The 19,564-nt window shown below is 41.5% G+C and overlaps 1 protein-coding gene across 1 annotated transcript in view; it reads left to right on the top strand.

Moving 5' to 3' along the window:
- supt6h (SPT6 homolog, histone chaperone and transcription elongation factor) overlaps positions 1-19,564 on the top strand; it is a 73,937-nt gene that overhangs the window by 4,592 nt on the left and 49,781 nt on the right. The window contains exons 3-10 of the mRNA XM_063031795.1: positions 3,872-4,051; positions 4,423-4,493; positions 8,725-8,917; positions 10,151-10,235; positions 10,701-10,977; positions 12,343-12,444; positions 16,638-16,754; positions 19,329-19,418. Coding sequence (XP_062887865.1) covers positions 3,872-4,051; positions 4,423-4,493; positions 8,725-8,917; positions 10,151-10,235; positions 10,701-10,977; positions 12,343-12,444; positions 16,638-16,754; positions 19,329-19,418 — 1,115 coding nt within the window. The remainder of the gene's footprint in view (positions 1-3,871; positions 4,052-4,422; positions 4,494-8,724; positions 8,918-10,150; positions 10,236-10,700; positions 10,978-12,342; positions 12,445-16,637; positions 16,755-19,328; positions 19,419-19,564) is intronic.

Below are 19,564 nucleotides of genomic sequence, written 5' to 3'. Positions count from 1 at the left end.
TGTGCCTTTCCAGGGAACCCCAATGGGGCGAGCATAACCAGGCTCTCCAACCTGGGGGGCATGGCGGACTGCATCACCCACCTCCCTTGTGGCAGGTACCATCGATACCACCGGAGAAAGAGGAAGACCAGTGGGCCCCAGCAATTAACACCACAAGGTCCACCCTGAAGCTCCCCAGGTACAACAGTACCGGCTGCCTCGAGCCTTACCTGGGGCAAGTCAAACTTGCCACATGACACAACGGGTGGTGCACCTTGCCTTGGCACTGGAAGGGGGGTGTGTCCTGTAGGCTTTCCTTGATCTAATGCCAGCTGAGCAGCGTGACTTCAGGGCCCTGGTAGTGTCGCTGGAGGGCAGAGGCCATTGGAGGAAGCAATGAGGGAAGAACTGGGCAGCAGACGGCGCCATGTGGGAGAAAGCCTGGAGGCATTTGCAGCAAATCTCCACCACTGTGCTCTGCATGGCTACCCCCAGTTCCCTCTCACGGTCCAGGAAGAACTTGCCCTCCATGCCTTTGTAAAGGCGCTGATGCCGTAGCGCCTTTGGCATGTGCTCACCTGATATCACCATCATCTCTGAAACAAGTGCTTGCAGAGGCAGAGAGAGCAAAAGCAATTTTAGCCCCCAGAGGTGTTCCAGTGCCGCCCCACGTGCCACGAGCTCAGACTCAGTGAGACGGAGGACGAAATTGATGAGGAGCAGCCCATGAGAGGGATCTGACCAGCGTCATGCCAGTCCTGCTGTGTGCTATGGAGTGATCTCTGCTACCGGTGTGGTGAGGTAGACCCGGGAATGCCCACACCGGCACCACACCATAGCCCAGAGCAGCCATCGGGAAATGCGGAGTGGGCGGCAGTGCCTGAAATCTCCAGGAGAATCCTTTCATTGTCACCTCTCCTGGTGATCCGTTTGGTTGAAGAGCAAGACTTAAACAGCCACGTGGTGGAGGGCATCAGATGCTGTGCGTTGGTGCACACAGGGTCAACCATCACCATCACCTGTCCGGGTGTCCTCCCCAACACAGACCAGCCATCCCTGCCTGGGTGGACAGCAGTGGCGGTCCAGCTGGAATAGGTCACCAGCGACTGTGTGGCGATGAGAAGGAAGAGGTGGCTGCACACTGCAGTAGGGATAAACACAGTTGACATCCGGCACTCCTGCATCATTGGCCTGGACCTGCTGTCCCAAGGGCAGACTCTACCTCAGCGCTGAAGCTGTGGCAGCTTTGGGAAGCGGATCAAGCGGGCTCAGCCACGACCACCGCCGGTTTCACGGTGGCCCACCGCAGTGCAGCACATCCCACAGTGATCCAACGCGACACAGTGGAACCAGGGCAAGCAGTGGTTGTGGTGTTTCAGGTGGCAGCCGGCGGCGAGGCAGGCCTCCCCGCCATTGACCAGCAGCCTCGCGGCGAGCAGGTGGGCCATCCTGTGCTGGCCTGGGTGAGGGAATGGCTGAGCATGGGGTGGTGGCCGGAGTGAGCAGAGGTCTCCACCTGGATCCAGAGACCGAAGCCCCATACTCTCAGTGGGACGTGCTGGAGGTGCACACCAGGTTGCTGTTCTGGCGGTGGCGGTTTTCTAATGATGGATATCTGCGGCTGGTGGTCCCCTGGGGGCTCGGTGCCACTGTGCTGCAGTCAGTGCATAGGCTGGTAGGGGCCGGACATTTTGTGGTCACAAAGATGTTGGGCAAGCTGTACAAGTGCTTCTCTTTGCCTGGGTATAGGCAGACACAGAGCTGTTCGAGCGTCTCAGTATGGGTCTACTGCCCCACCCAGAAGAAGGGACTACCCCGAGCTTGGAAGCTGCTGGAATGGGTTCAAGAAGGTGCTCGACTGCATCTCTGATGTGGCATACTGGGTGCGGTTGCCTGTGCAGGGCATGGCAGTTGTGCTGCACTGGACCGGCTGGCCCTTGGCCACCACTGACCCCGTGAGGCTGAAAAAAGGAAATGACACCTTCAGGTGCCCTGCCTGTAGCCTCACCAAACAGTACCTCCCGGGGAGAGGGGGGTGTTCGCTGCAGACGCCCTACAGTGTCCCAGGCGGTGGCATTGACTACCACTAAGACTTTTGAACTTCGTTGCGGACCCTGGGATTGGGGCAGTGTGGCGCTCCAGGGGCGCGGTCAGCGCACACCCTGGCATTCCTAGTGGCCAGGGCTAATTATTGTTCTTACTTTAAAATGCGTTTGTAGGATTATGGTGAATGTTCAAGTTCATTTATTGTTAGATTTTATTGTGGATTATGCAGTTATTTGCTTGTGTGTTTGTAGATCACCCTACTGTAACGGGTGTGTATTAATCACCTTCCCTGTTGTCTGTATGTGACTAAGTGGGCTCTCTCTCTGGGTCATAGTGCCCGGTCTGTTTTTGTGCTTATTGCAATAAAACCGGCAGCTGAGCTAAACTAACTTCTCTTGTCTGTCATCATGGACCAAGTGCTAGTCACAGTATCAACATTGGAAAAGGATTTGAAACTCCAAAAGAAATAATGCTGAACTTGAACAAGCTGTAATTAAGCCTCTTCTGAATTCACTTTCGAGAACTAAGTCCTTCAAGGAAATTTTGGCCCTGGTAAGTGGCAGTGCAAGTGACTTAAAGGATTTAATTTAGTAAAACCAAAAGGCAGTATAATTGGAATAGTAGAGTCCCAAGATCATTCCTGTGATTTGGCATTCTGAGACATCTATTTTAAATGACTTGTCTTTTTGCATGTCCAAGTTGCAATACCAAGTATCATGGATAAATCCTTGATGCAACTGTGAAGTGTGTTTGATTCATTAGATTATGAGTAAATTTAACAGAGGCGTTTCAATAGATCATTAGATTCTGTACAGTAAATCCCTAGTAGGAAATTTAGCAGGGAGGTACTTGTTCTTGAAGAAATCTGGGAATTATTCCTCAGAGCTCTGGGTGCTAGGTTAATTGAATCAAACTCTGAAATGCTAGTTGTCGTAGGATATGTAATTACATAAGATAGGAGACACAAGAGACTCGGTATATTGTCATAGGATATGTAATTACATAAGATAAGAGACGCAAGAGACTCGGTATATTGTCATAGGATATGTAATTACATAAGATAGGAGACACAAGAGACTCGGTATATTGTCATAGGATATGTAATTACATAAGATAGGAGACGTAAGAGACTCGGTGGGTTGAGCAGCCTCCATGCTGGGAAGTGGGCAGTCAATGTTTCTGAATAAATAGGTTGAGGTACAGGGCAATTTTGTCCAACAAAATGGCAAAGCAGATTTCAGGCTAATATCCTATTCCTGATACCTTTTGGTATTTTTTGTGACATTAAATTCAAATAATTCCCAGGTTGTCTCCACGCCACAGTGTTTCATATTTAGTCCAATATGTATTGAGCTTGATAGACAGGTGTTCTTTATCAGTTTTGGAGTTTGTTGATCACTTGCCCAAAATGATGGTTGATTTTGGCCTGATGGAATTGAAATATCAGGTTATGTCTAATAATTACATTGGGTTTATTTGTGAAGTTTTAAGTGCTGCAAATTCACAAGTGCTAGAAACAGAAAATGCTCAGCAGGTCAGGCAGCATGTGGAGGGAGAAACAGCTGACAATAAGGTGGGTCAGTGACCTACCGTATTTCCTGTTTTTCTTCAATCATACTGCCTGTTCTACCTATGATCATCAACAATTTAATTTATGTTTTTGGGTTTGTTACATCGCCCTCATCGTTTGTCTTCTACACTGTTTATTTTCGTAACAGAGTAATTTTATGTCTTGCAATAAACTGCTGCTACAAAACAGCAAATTTCATGGCATATGTAAGTGATGATAAACCTGATTGTGAAACCTCATTTTCAAGATGCTTAACTCTTGTCTTTGCCTCTGCAGAAGAAGAGGAGGAAGAAGACGAAAATGCTGATGATCAAGATGAGCAGGGGAATTTGAAGGACTTCATTAATGATGATGTGGAGGAGGATGATGAGGAGGAAGAGGAGGAGGAAGACGATGATGCAGGGAGTGAAAGATCGGGAGGTTCAGACACTATCATTAAGAAAAGGAAACGCAAATGTTAGTACTAATATCAGATACTTTTACAATAGAAAATCAAACTAAGGCATTTAAACATTCTTTCAATTATTGCTAGAGCTAGGGACAAAGTTATGAAAATTTTCAAAGAAATTTTTTTTTAATGTGACCTGTTTCTGGGAGAAATGTCGGGAACATATGGAATATATGAATTTTTAATGATAGGAAGCAGTCAGCACTCCTGGAGGGCTCACAACAGTATATAATGCAATCTTGGGTGGGTGGAGGGTGATAATGCCATCCAGGCTTCAGTAATTCTTGTGTTGAAATAACTTTTTAAAACCAATATCTTTGGAGACGGTGTTATTTTAGATATGTAGTGTTGTGTATTAATTGTTATTTATTATGTGCAGCTTACGATGACAGGCTGGAAGATGACGATTTTGACCTAATTGAGGAAAACTTGGGTGTCAAAGTTAAAAGGGTAACTAATTATTTTGCTATAACCAATTACTTGGTGATCATTCAGAATTGAGAGGTAGTAGAGCTTTCCTCAGGTGGAAAATAACTCGCTATTATTTCCAATATACAATGTTGTTTAAAAAAATAAATATTAAATTAATTTTGTCTTCAGAACTCTGCCAAAGTGCCATTAGTACTGCCTAGCATAGTTGCAGATTTTTGTATGTTGCGTTTTATTTTCAAGAGCTTTTCACAGGAATACTAGTGTTACAAGTCGGTCCCATTCATACTTGGAATAGTTTGAGGTGATAAGTTAAGAATTGGCAGAAAAGCAAAAAATAGATTCATTTGGGACAATTGCTTTCTGTGAGTAAATTTATGGGTACACTGTTAACTGAAGTAGTTTTTTTCCCACAACTTGCTGAAAGTAAATTTCAGAAACTTTCATTTGAGACTATGAAAGGGTAATTCAATAGAGCAATGATTGCTTGGTTTTGATCAAGCTGGTATGGATAAATGCTAGATTTCTGTTCTCTAACCATTTTAACAAAGATAAAACATTCCAACTTCACAGGAATGTTACGAACAAAATCTGAGATTGGACTATAAATGGAGATAGTAGGGAGGATAATTAAAAGCTTCATAATGTAAGTTTTGTGATAGAGGAATGTGGTCATAGTAGAAAAAAAATTAATTATGTGATTCTGGAGCTGAGGTCCTTGGCAGCTGATAGAATGGACACCAGTTGTGAGCAGTTACATTTGGAATTGATCTGGAAGCTAGAATTTGGAAGACACAGATAAGATTAAATGGAATAAAATTTTGAAAGCCATAACAATGACATACTGTAATTAAAATGTGAGATTTGGATGCTGTCTGATGAGTGTAAAGTGAAAGAGTGGGGGAAGGGTGGTGGTGGATAAAGTTTAAATATGAATTTAGTAATCTTTCAATTATAACTTGTCATGGCATAAAACTCTCAAGGCCAGACTGTGGCACTGCTCTGCAGCTGTCTTTTGTCCATCTTCCATCCAGCTGTTCTCTTGTTCAGCTTTGGACTCTTTAATCCATGGGCAAGTTTGGCTTTGAGCACTGTGTTATCGGCAACATCAGTTTAATTGTTTAGCTTTGAGTATGCTCTAGAGAGCTGTCACACAAGACGGAAAGTGACATCTATTTAGGGTCTTTAGTTCTATATGATTGCTAGCCTTTGGAAATTTGATCAGTACTTTGGGTGTTTATGGTTTTAAAAAACTTTTGAAAATATTTATAATAAGGATTGTGCATATGTATAAATGATTAACAGCAAAAATCTATCAAACCTTATACATAGTTTCTACACCAATGTATCTCCCAACCTATCAGACAAGAAACAAAATACCCGTTTAGAAACTAGAACGCTGATTCTGAAAAATACCTCTTCATTTCCTTTAATGTTTGTATGGTTAATAACTAGTCTTGGAGATTGCTTTGGCCAAATTCATATTAATCACATCTTTAAGGAGAGGATCACTGAAGATGATGTAAACTTTTAAAAGACATTTGATGTGACTTTACAATACAGATTTTTAGTCAGAATTAGAGCCCACGGTGTTAAAATTGGCTGCACGACAAAAAGTAGGCATAGTGGTAAACAGTTAGTTGTTTTTCAGCCTGGAAAAGTACACAGTAGTGTTCTCCAGGAGACAGTATTAAGATTATTGCATCTAATGCCCATCAGTGATATGAATTTTGGATTTTCAGAGCAGTTTAAAGTCTGAAGGAGTCAAGAAGCTGTGAATGCAGTGACCAGAATGGTAATTTCAGGAAAGTATAGATAGGCTAGTAAAAATTAGCAAATGCATGGTGAATGAAACTTAAGTATCATTTGATAAAGTCAGAGAAGGCAATATATATTTATTGGTCAATCTTTTAAGCTGTATATTGGAATGACTTGTAGAAATAGTCCACAAATCCTTCATGGTGATAAGCTAAGTTGAGAAAATAAAAATGTCTATGGACCATTGGCTTTATGGCTTTAGTAGGTAAATATCCTACGAAAATCATGCATATAAAACTTATCTAAATCATGTTGTAGGAAAGATGTTAATTTCTTAAGATACAGAAGAGTTACAGATGCAGAACTCCATTCCTATTATCAAGAAACCAAAGCATCTGAGGTTCTTTACAGCAGGGAAGGTTTAGAGGAGATTTTATAGAAATATTCAAAATAGTTGATGGTTTTTATGAGATAAACATGGAGAACCTTTTCCTGATGGAGAATGGTTATTACCCAAAGGACAAAGGTATGATTGGCTGAAAATCAGATATGAAAGCAGGGCTCCGAGAGCACATTTTTGAGATTTGAAAAGCACTATCTGATGGGATTATGGAAACATGCTCAACAGATTTCAATGATGATTTGACAGGAATTAAGATAATGGGGCTTTAGAGAAGGAACAAACGAGAAAGAATAATGGTATAGTTCTGTAGAAGATCTAGGTGTAACCCGCTCACCGAGCTTGTATGCGTACTTGGCTCATTAGTTGGCTGTGCTAACAGCCACGGGACTTAGTGATGAGAAGGGCATCTTTCATAAACAACATACGTCTAGGGTCGGTATGACTTGGGATCAACCAAACAGAAAAGTTATGATGTTTTGATTAACATGACCCCGATTTGAGCGGACGCTGTGTAAATACTGTCCACACACAATTATCAGTTGGCAAGAAATAACAGCTCGTACACTGCATACAATTATAAAGAAAATGTATTTACTAATTTCAGCTTTATCAAGCAGTTATTAATAGAGAGAAAAGAGAAAAGAAAAAAAAAAGTAAAAAGGCCTATTACAATTAAACTAGTCTGTGCACATACATTGGAGCTTGTATTGTACAAAAGCTGGATATGACTATCATTCAAAGCACTAAATTCTCATCACCAATCACCGGTAGAAATTCCCAACTTGGATTCCTTCATCTTGCAAGCACTCCTTGCAATTTGCGTAATCCCGTCGAATCAAATCCTGCTGCCATCTCCCCTGATCTCATCTCTGCCCAGCTCTGTTGAAACTTCTCCCAATTTCACAATCCTGATTGGCTGACATGACATTCTAAAGTTGAACGTCATAGCCCCTGATCTTTAGCTGAACCCAAAACATTCTACCGGCTGGGCACATTGTTTTTACAGAAGGCTACTAATTGAAATATCCTACAGCATTAGTAGTAAAAATCTTAACCAGGGCATTACATAGGATATTCACAATGATGCATTTGGCCAACTTGAGTGTCATTTCATTCTATGAATCCATCAACTCAGGTCTGAAATAGTCAGGATTTCTTTTGGACAAATTAGAGCAGTCATTCCACAAAGTTGGAAATTGTTTTAATATCTTAATGTTTTACAAGCAAAAAGAAACTCATAACAGTGAACCAGCTTTTGATTTTTGATTTTCTTCAATTTTATTAAAGAGAAAGAATTTTTGAAAGAAATTCAATTTAAGCCCATAGTGACCTTTTTTTGGAAAATGTTTTGTTTTCCTGAAACTGAGGAATAGCAAGGTGAATGGGCTCACCATTCTAAGCCTCTCGAGTTTTCACTGTGGGACTCATTTCTTGTGATCCTCATTTGAACTTTTCCGTAATTTCTTTGTGATAAATGAGTTAAATTAAAGATTCAATTACAACCTGACCAAGGTTTTTTAAAAAAAACACCAAATTAAACCCGTACTCACAGAAAGAAAATTTTAAGCTTATAGTAATGAAAGTTTAGAGGAATCTAAGGCAAGTTTTAGATGCATTTTCCCTCATTTTAAACTGAGAGCTAATAATTATGATTCTAATCACAATTATCAACAGCCTCATGTTTTTGAACTCCTCCATCTAATGGTCTTTGTCCAACAATGTGAAATATGTACAGAATCCATTCAGGCTGCTGTTAATTTTCTACTTGGAGAATTTAATTTACTGAATACATTTAGTATGATTTTACAATAGAAAATACAGCTAAAAGTTACTTCCTTGACAGTTGATGATCTTTAAGTATTCTTCATATGTTAGGTAGCATTTGCTGGGCATCAAATTAGCCATGCAATATAAAAAATGTGATTTTTAAAAAATTTCTTATAGCTTGTATTTAGTGGGGATATCAATGCATTCATCCAGCTGCTAATGTCTGATTACATCTTCAATGCAGCCCTCTAATTTAAAGTATTGTTAATAATTAATTAGTTTATAGTTTTTCATGTTTAAAATTTGATGAATAACTCTTTATAGCAAAAATTCCGACGTGTGAAAAAAGTATCTGATGATGAAGATGAAGAGGAAGAAGAAACTACCAAGAAAGGACATGAAAAGGAGGCTATTGCTGATGAACTTTTCCCAGAGTTTGAAGGGGAAGAAGGAGAGCAGGCAGAACCACCAGTAGTAGCCCCTGAGGAAGAGGAGGAGGAAGAAGAGGAAGAATCAGGTATGTTTGAGTTATCACCACAATCATAATTGGTGGACACCAAGAATAGAGGCCTCTTGATTTAAGGGAGCAAGATCATTGTGGAATCCGTGAGGTGATACTTTTGTTTGTAATCAGTGCTAACCAGCATGCTGTTCTGTTAACCTGTGCAGTTGCTTTGTTCTATGTGACAGTAAGTTATTCCTGTTCAGCAAATAACATCACTTTTAGAATCGTACCTCATTTATTACAAAGATAGAATTTATGTTAAAATGGAATTTGGAGTACATTTAACATGAATGTTCCAGTTAGGAAACACAAGTTTGTAGAATTTAAGTATGAAGTATGGTTTAGTTGTAAGTATTTTTATGTCTGGGTTCAAAACTATTCCAGTTAATTGAACATAAAATATAAATTGTCACCCCCTCCAATACCAAATGAATCCATTTAAAATGGATCTTTCCAATAAGACATGAGGAATTTGGGAACATAATATATGCTGGACCTCTCCAGTTGTAGAAGGGATCTAGTATACTGTTGGTTACTGATGCATTCTAGTTTACAGCATTCGTTGCAGGTACTGTGGGGCGGTGGGGGGGGGGGAGAGAGGAGTGCAAGTTAGTTGGTGGTTGAGCCATTTACTGAAGGGGAGCTGATTGTGACTTGTGTTTTATTTCCTTAAGTCACTGCAACCAGTTCCTATCGGTCAGATTTTGTATTCTGCTGCAGCAGGTTTTACATTTGTCTCAATGAGCCGAATGGTTGAATTGAGAGTTAAAGGGCAAAAGTTTAGGGGTAACATGAGGGGGAACTTCCTTACTCAGAGTGGTAGCTGTGTGGAACGAGCTTCCAGCAGAAGTGGTTGAGGCAGGTTCGATATTGTCATTTAAAGTTTAATTGGATTGCTATATGGACAGGAAGGGAATGGAGGGTTATGGGCTGAGTGCAGGTTGGGGGGACTAGGTTCGCGTAAGCGTTCGGCATGGACTAGAAGGGCCGAGATGGCCTGTTTCTGTGCTGTAATTGTTATATGGTTATATTATGGTCTAATTTTGCTCCTAGATCTAATGGTCATATGGTCTAAATTTGTTAAATGGATGTTTGATGGTTAGTGTGGACTCTAACTTTGAAGGCCTGTTTCAATGCTGAATGGCTTCATGACTGATTCACAAAAATTACAGAACAGCATTTTGGTTTACTTTTAAATTGATTATGCAAATATCAATTTTATTAAATATAATCAAATACATGTAGATATCGATGACTTCATTGTTGATGATGATGGGCAACCAATCAAGAAACCAAAGTGGAAGAGAAAATTTTCGGGGTACACAGATGCGTAAGTAGCATTCTATTACAGAAAATTATCTCTTTGCTACCCAGAATTATGCTGGTATAATCAAGACCCACTAGGAAAGCACTTCTGAAGAAATGTTAATAATTCTTTTGTTATACAAGTTTAAAGATCAGCATATGTGACAAAGAAAATTTGCTACAATTAAACCTTTTCCACGATGCTGCTCTATGTAGTGCTGAAATCTTTGCTTAAGAGAAAATGGTAAATGCGTATTTTACATTTTCTGCATATCTAAGTGAGATGATGCCACAATCAAGATTGTCTTCTATTACATTGTGAAATTATGTAAATGGGTTTCATGGTGGTGGCAATGTATGGATAACCTTCAAAGATCATTATCTTTCAGACATATTTTCTGATTTGTGACCATCCGTGTGTATGCTATTCAACAGAGTATTAAAAACTACTAAATGTTGTGTGATTGGTAATTTTTAATCTTAATTACAGTGCTCTTCAAGAAGCTCAGGAAATCTTCGGAGTAGATTTTGATTACGATGAATTTGAAAAATATAATGAATATGACGAGGAGCTAGAGGAGGAATATGAGTTTGAAGATGAGGAATTGGGAGAAGGTGAAACAAGAGTTCGCCCAAAGAAAACCACCAAAAAACGTGTCAGCCGACGTAGCATCTTTGAGATCTATGAGCCCAGTGAACTGGAGAGCAGCCATCTCACAGACCAGGACAACGAGATCAGAGTTACAGACATGCCAGAAAGATTCCAGGTTGGTTCACTGTCTTCAAGGAAATGGGTCATGTGCTTTAACTTTGGTTTGGCCTATAGTGATTAGCAGAGGCAATACTTTGAAAACTACAACTTCTAGTCGTAATCAAGTTCATGTGCTTAGTGCCACAGAGTAATACAGTATGAAAACAGGCCCTGTGGCACAACTGGTCTAAGTCAACCACAGCATCTTCGCTGCTCATTCCGTATACACATTACCCTCCATGACAAGAAGTTTCCACTTAGGATTACAAGGTTGGGGGCAGGTGGGAGCTTGGATAGTTTAATAGAATGTATGGAGAAAGGGTTTAAGAGATGATTAGTGTAGATGGGTGTTTGTTACTTGGCATGGATTGTTGGATTATTTCATGGCAGCCTTGTATAAAGTTGAAAGTTACAATTATTTTGTGCTGATCCTAAATTACTTGCAGTGTAATTTTAATCCTGGTTAACTATGGTTTATGTGGACCTTTCAAGAATTTGCATTTTTCCTTCCCTGTCTATTTTCTCTTAATAACTCATTAAATCCTCTTAAGTGTATGTCAGCAAGTTTAACTGAGGATTTGATAACTGTTCCTTAACTCCCAATAAAATTCTGATACCAATGTTCATATCACCACAGCCACAGGTCCACTCTTAATTTCTTACGCAGTTGCAAATTTACTAATTGTTTTATAAAACAAAATATTACATTGTTACATTATATAACAGTGGGCAACCAGATAGTCCATTGACAATTTACCAAGGAATGCCACCACATTTTTAATCAACTGGTTCTGAAATTCTCTGTCATTTGAAGTAGCGGCTGAAGATGATAAAGCCCTTCAGTAGATCAAAGTTCAGAGTAAATTTATTATCAAAATACATATGTCATTATGTACAACCTGAGTTTCATTTTCTTGTGGGCATACTCAATAAATCTGAAATAGAATAATAGGCATAACAATCAATTAAGACTGCATCAGTAGATGGGTCAAATGGAGTTGATTTTAAGAATTCTATTAACTAATCCCATCCTCTTGGCTATTACATTACCTTTATCAAATTCTGCGTATTATGGTTGGAATTGTGCCTCAGGGAGCATTACATGGTAATAGATATCATTATTTAATCCTTGAAAAATCAGTATTTAATTTTTTTCCTTAACATCATTGCAGTAGTTTTAAAGAGAAGGTTTGTCACCAGCTCAAGGAGCATTAGGAGACAATAAGTAAATGCAATGTTTCTAACTCTACATCCTGAGAATAGCTTTTCAGGATTCATATTTTAGTAATTCTGTTGCATTTAATCCACTCCACTAAATATTTAACTTGGGTTAATAAAACTAAATACCAACAATGGTTAAAATTAAATTCTCTTTCAACAGCTTCGTGCAATTCCAGTCAAGCCATGTGAAGATGATGAGCTTGAGGAGGAGTCTGAGTGGATTTACAGAAATGCCTTCTCAACACCTACTGTTTCATTGCAGGTTGGAGTCCATATCTATTTTCTGTTGAAAAATGTTTCCGTGTGGTTTCTAAAAATACGGGTCTAAGTGGTAGTTTCTGCGCAGCTGGTTTCTTTGCAATTTATGTTCAGTTTTTGAGAATGCTGTCAACATTAGGATTCAGCTGATAAAGTACATTAAGTATAAAGGTGCTCTTTTCCCAGGTGAAGTAAGACAGAAGTTACAGGAGAGGTGTTTTCCAAGTCCGTTGTCTCAAAACTGTCGAAGTATCTTAAGTCACTGAAGAGCCAGGACTTGTGCTCCTCTGGGATTATTTTACATTGCTTCCAATAAGATTTTTTTTTTTAAAGAGTGGCAGCTGCAAAGGGTAACACATCAGATTTAGAGTGCCTACATTCAATTTTAGAAAAAAATTTGATTAGTCACTATCTCCAGTGAATACAAGTAACACACATCAAAGTTGCTGGTGAACGCAGCAGGCCAGGCAGCATCTCTAGGAAGAGGTACAGTTGACGTTTCAGGCTGAGACCCTTCGTCAGGACTAAATGAAGAAAGAGCTAGTAAGAGATTTAAAAATGGGAGGGGAGGGAGATCTAAAATGATAGGAGAAGACAGGAGGGAGAGGGATGGAGCCAAGAACTGGACAGTTGATTGGCAAAAGGGATCTGAGAGGATCATGGGACAGGAGGCCCTGGGAGAAGGGGGGGGAACCCAGAGGATGGGCAAGGGGATAAGTCACAGGGACAGAGGGAGAAAAGGGAGAGTGAGAGAAAGAATGTGTGTATATAAATAACGGATGGGGTACGAGGGGGAGGTGGGGCATTAGCGGAAGTTAGAGAAGTCAATGTTCATGCCATCGGGTTGGAGGCTACCCAGACGGAATATAAGGTGTTGTTCCTCCAACCTGAGTGTGGCTTCATCTTTACAGTAGAGGAGGCCGTGGATAGACATGTCAGAATGGGAATGGGATGTGGAATTAAAATGTCTGGCCACTGGGAGATCCTGCTTTCTCTGGCGGACAGAGCGTAGGTGTTCAGCAAAACGATCTCCCAGTCTACGTCGGGTCTCACCAATATATAGAAGGCCACATCGGGAGCACCGGACGCAGTATATCACCCCAGCCGACTCACAGGTGAAGTGTCGCCTCACCTGGAAGGACTGTCTGGGGCCCTGAATGGTGGTGAGGGAGGAAGTGTAAGGGCATGTGTAGCACTTGTTCCGCTTACAAGGATAAGTGCCAGGAGGGAGATCAGTGGGGAGGGATGGGGGGGACGAATGGACAAGGGAGTCACGTAGGGAGTGATCCTTGCAGAGTGTGGGGGGGGGGGGGCAGATGTGCTTAGTGGTGGGATCCCGTTGGAGGTGGTGGAAGTTATGGAGAATAATATGTTGGACCCGGAGGCTGGTGGGGTGGTAGGTGAGGACCAGGGGAACCCTATTCCTAGTGGGGTGGCAGGAGGGTGGATTGAGAGCAGATGTGCGTGAAATGGGGGAGATTCGTTTGAGAGCAGAATTGCTGGTGGAGGAAGGGAAGCCCCTTTCTTTAAAAAAAAGAGGACATCTCCCTCGTCCTGGAATGAAAAGCCTCATCCTGAGAGCAGATGCGGCAAAGACGGAGGAATTGCAAGAAGGGTATGGCATTTTTGCAAGAGATAGGGTGAGGAGAGGAATAGTCCAGATAGCTGTGAGAGTCAGTAGGCTTATAGTAGACCTCAGTAGATAAGCTGGCTCCAGAGATGGACAGAGAGATCTAGAAAGGGGAGAGAGGTGTCGGAAATGGACCAGGTAAACTTGAGGGCAGGGTGAAAGTTGGAGGCAAAGTTAATAAAGTCAACGAGCTCAGCATGCGTGCAGGAAGCGTTTGCCATGACGCGGAACTGTTCTTCCGCCATTTCCGTCTCCGAGCCTACTTCTTCAGCAAGGACTCTTCCACCCCCACCGATGACCTCTTCTCCCGTCTTCAACCCTCCTCCTCTCATGGACACCCGGCTCTGGTCTTCTGCCTGCTCTGGATCTCTTTATCGCTAACTGCCGACGGGACATCAACTGTCTCGACTTCACCGCACCTTGTTCCCATTCCAACCTCACTCCTTCAAAACGCTCTGCTCTCCACTCCCTCCGCACTAATCCTAACCTTGCTCTTAAACCCGCCGATAAGTGGGGGTGCTGATGTAGTCTGGCGCACTGACCTCTACTTTGCCGAGGCACAGCGATAACTCGCGGATACCTCCTCTTATTTACCCCTCGATCGTGACCCCACCAAGGAGCACCAGGCCATTGTCTCCCACACCATCACCGACTTTATCCACTCGGGATCTCCCATCCACTGCTACCAACCTTATAGTTCCCACACCTCGCACTTCCCATTTCTACCTCCTACCCAAGATCCACAAACCTGCCTGTCCTGGCAGACCTATTGTCTCAGCTTGCTCCTGCCCCACCGAACTCGTTTCTGCATACCTCGACACGGTTTTATCCCCCCTTGTTCAATCCCTTCCTACCTATGTTCGTGACACTTCTCACGCTCTTAAACTTTTCGATGATTTTAAGTTCCCTGGCCCCCACCGCTTTATTTTCACCGTGGATGTCCAGTCCCTATATACTTACATCCCCCATCAGGAAGGTCTCAAAGCTCTCCACTTCTTTTTGGATTCCAGACCTAATCAGTTCCCCTCTACCACCACTCTGCTCCGTCTAGCGGAATTAGTCCTTACTCTTAATAATTTCTCCTTTGGCTGCTCCCACTTCCTCCAAACTAAAGGTGTAGCTATGGGCACCCGCATGGGTCCGAGCTATGCCTGCCTTTTTGTTGGCTTTGTGAAACAATCTATGTTCCAAACCTATTCTGGTATCTGTCCCTCACTTTTCCTTCGCTACATTGACGACTGCATTCTCTTACTAGCTCTTTCTTCAGTTAGTCCTGACGAAGGGTCTTGGCCTGAAACGTCGACTGCACCTCTTCCTACAGATACTGCTTGGCCTGCTGCGTTCACCAGCAACTTTGATGTGTGTTGCTTGAATTTCCAGCATCTGCAGAATTCCTGTTGTTTGAGTACAAAATTTGTTGAGGTTGTCTACTACATTGTTCAGGCTAAAAGTATGAAGGATTTACCAGAGTTGCAAATAGACTACATACACAAAAAGGGTAATGCTAAACTTGTGTAAATCAATACTGAAGCCTCAATTTGACTATTATATCCAGTTTTAGAAACCACAAAGATCTTGAAGAGGCTATATGATACCATGGATGAGGAGAATCAATAATGTGATTAAGGTTGAGAAGTTTACCCACTGGTCGTAGGGTCAGTAATCATGGGGTGCATATTTGTGATAATCGATGAAAGAAACAGATGCAAGAACACTTTAGCAAACAAATTAAATTATAATTTGGAATGCACTGGTGAAAGAATGGTGGAAGATTACTGCTACCACAGCTTGTTTCTGACAGCATCTGTTACCAAAATATTTGTTTACAGGAAAGCTCTAAATACCAGTAATATAGCGGGGAAATCAACAACTTAAGCCAAATTTAGAAACTAAAGAAAACTCTGCTTTAAAGAGCTTGGAATGGAATCTGTGGGATTTGGAGAAGGAGCATAGTTAGTGAGTGACTGGATGGCCTTACCAACAGGGCCAAATTGGCAGTCTTGTGTGACTTGATAGTTTTGCTGGCATAGATTTGTAAGTCTGCAATTTTTGTTATGAGTAAGTACAACTGTTGAAATTCTAAAAATTAGCTTGGGGAAACTAGTTTCTAGCATTAGAAAACAAAACACTCATTTACATTGATCGAGCTGCCAGAAAAACTCAAATACACCTAGATATTTGAGAGCTAAATTGTACTGCTTTTGTCCGTCTGTTTTATCCAGTTCTTATATCAACTTTTTAAACAAATTACTGAAGGATATTGCTGTAGAACAGAGATGATGGTGAATCTGTGGAATTCATTGCCAGAGATGACTGTGAAGGCCAAGTCATTGGGTATATTTAAAGTGTAAGTTGATAGTTTCTTGATTAGTAAGGGCATCAAAAGTTACAGGGAGAAGGAAGGCAAGTAGGGTTGAGAGGGATAATAAATGAGTCATAATGGAATGCTGGAGCAGACTTAATGAGCCATATGGTCTAATTCTGCATCTGATGTGGTTATGATCTTATCAATGGTTTGTTTTTTGGATTAAGTTCCTTTTGCCAGAATATTTGTTTTTCCATTATAGGAGAGTTCGGAGTACCTGGAACGTGGGCAGGGTATCAGCAATTTTAGCCGAAAAGGTCCTGCAACTATCCAGAAGATAAAAGAAGCACTCAATTTTATGAGGAATCAGCATTTTGAGGTATTTCTGTTTTCTACTATTTGCCATATCAGTGAATTGCATTCTATGAACTTTTCTTTGTAATACTTTACAGACAGAGAGAACTAGTTAAGTGCAGAGTCATTAAAAGGAATTTGGAGTAAAAAATGCAAATTTTGACATACTTTAGTTCTCATTCTGGAGGCTTGTCCACTATTAGGCACAGAGCAGGTTTTGGGAAGAGAACTCTGGTATCCTGGCAAAGTGCGCTATGATCCTTGTGACAGATCCCATCTTCCGTTGTGGTTTTCTGACAGAATTAATTGCACCAGTAGCAAGGTGTAAGCATTGGAATGCCATCACTGAGGTCTTTCCTCAAGACATTTTTGAAGCTGAAATTGGGTTCCATCCACCTTGATGCTCTTAGCCCAATTGAACATTGTGGACATACTATGTTGACACTGGAATGTGTGGCAACACTTACATTTCACTGAGTGTTTTGAAATGCAGTACAGTTTGAATCTGAAACCATTTTATTTTCCTCAAGAAATCTTGGTATGGCTCTCATCTCAGTTCCACTTGAATTGAATTCTAGCTTTTCATCCCATGTCCTGATATTTCCCCTGTGGCTCAGTGCTAACTGTTCATTATTGATGCTTGTAAACATTGATGTGCATTCATATTGTAAAGCTATTGTACAATTGTATATGTTGTTTACAAACAATTTATTTACTTTTACTGTTCATACAAGTAAAACATTGATATTAGTTGAACTTGCATAAAAATGTATATATTAAATGAAATCATGGTTGTGGAAAGATGCTGCATATATTGTTTATTTGTGGTGGTACTCATGTTATCAAAGTTCAAAGTAAATTTATTAAAGTGCATATATGTCACCATATATAACCCAGGGAGTCATTTTTTGTGCGGGCATGCTCAATAAATCCTTAGAATAATAACCATAATAGTAACAAGGAAAGGCTGCACCAACTTGGGTGCTCAACTAGTTTGCAGAAGACAACAAGCTGTACAAGTACAAAAAGATAGAAATATTAATAATAAATTAACTATCGAGAGCATGCACCGAAGAGTCTTTGAAAGTGAGTCACACACATCAAAGTTGCTGGTGAACGCAGCAGGCCAGGCAGCATCTCTAGGAAGAGGTACAGTCGACGTTTCGGGCCAAGACCCTTCATCAGGACTAACAGAAGGAAGAGTTAGTAAGAAATTTGAGAGGGGGAGGGGAGATCCAAAATGACAGGAGAAGACAGGAGAGGGAGGGATGGAGCCAAGAGCTGGACAGGTGATTGGCAAAAGGGATATGAGACGATCATGGAACAGGGGGCCCAGGGAGAAGGAAAAGGGTGGGGGGGGGAGGGGAAACCCAGAGGATGGGCAAGGGGTATAGTCAGAGGGACAGAGGGAGAAAAAGGAGAGAGAGAAAGAATGTGTGTGTATATAAATAAATAACAAGGGGTACGAGGGGGAGGTGGGGCGTTAGCGGATGTTACAGAAATCAGTGTTCATGCCATCAGGTTGGAGGCTACCCAGACGGAATATAAGGTGATGTTCCTCCAACCTGAGTGTGGCTTCATCTTTACAGTAGAGGAGGCCGTGGATAGACATATCAGAATGGGATGTGGAATTAAAATGTGTGGCCACTGGGAGATCCTGCTTTCTCTGGCGAACAGAGCGTAGGCGTTCAGCAAAATGATCTCCCAGTCTGCGTCGGGTCTCACCAATATATAGAAGGCCACATCGGGAGCACCGGACGCAGTATATCACCCCAGCCGACTCACAGGTGAAGTGTCGCCTGTGAAAGTGAGTCTATAGGTTATGGGAACATTTCAGTGATCCGGCAAGAGAAATTGAGTGAAGTTATCCCCTTTGGTTCAAAAGACTGATGTTTGAGAGGTTATGACTGTTATTGAATCTGGTGGTGAGGGACCTGAGGCTCCTGTATCACCTTCCTGATGGCAGCAGTGAGAAGAGAGCATAGCCTAGGTGGTGGGGGGTCTTTGATAATGGATGCTGCTTTCCTGCAACAGTGTTTTGTGTGTATGTGCTCAATGATGGGAGGGCATTATCCATGATGGACTGGGCTGTATCCACTACTACTTGTGGGATTTTCCATTCAAGGGGATTGCTGTTTCCATACCAGGCCATGATGTAACTTGTCAATGTATCCTCCGCCACACATCTGCAGAAGTTTTTCAAAGTTTTAGATGCCCTCTGGAATCTTTGCAAACTCCTAAGGAAGTAGAGACGTTGCTGTGCTTTCTTCATAATTGGACTTAAATTGCTAGGACCAGAACAGATCCCTCAAAATAATAACACCAAGGAATTTAAGTTTGCTGACCCTCTCCACCTCTGATCCTCCAATGAGGATTGGCTCATAGACCTCTGGTTTCCTTCTCCTGAAGTCAATAATTAGTTCCTTGGTCTTGGTGACATTGTGTAAAAAGTTGTTCTTATGGCACTCCTCAGCCAGATTTTCTATTTCCCTCCTATATGCTGATTCATTACCACCTTTGATTCAGTCTATGATGCTGTAGCTGATTATAATTTCCTACTTTCCAAAAACATTATACTAAAATCTACTTTGTTTACTAGGTGCCTTTCATTGCCTTCTACAGAAAGGAGTATGTAGAGCCAGAACTGAACATCAATGATCTGTGGAAGGTCTGGCAGTGGGATGAGAAGGTATGGGTTGGTGGATAATGTTTGAAGTAAAATTTGTTAAGTAATAAAATATTTGGAGCATAGCTTTTCATTAAAGGAAAGTCAGTTGTGATAACAACTAACATACATTTTAAATCTAACCAACTTTGGTCCAAAGGAACAGCTGG

This window comes from Mobula hypostoma, chromosome 23, assembly GCF_963921235.1.
Source record: "Mobula hypostoma chromosome 23, sMobHyp1.1, whole genome shotgun sequence".
NCBI classification, from domain to species: domain Eukaryota; kingdom Metazoa; phylum Chordata; class Chondrichthyes; order Myliobatiformes; family Myliobatidae; genus Mobula; species Mobula hypostoma.
Note: the sequence above shows the minus strand (reverse complement) of the source record. Positions and strands in the feature narration are given on the sequence as shown.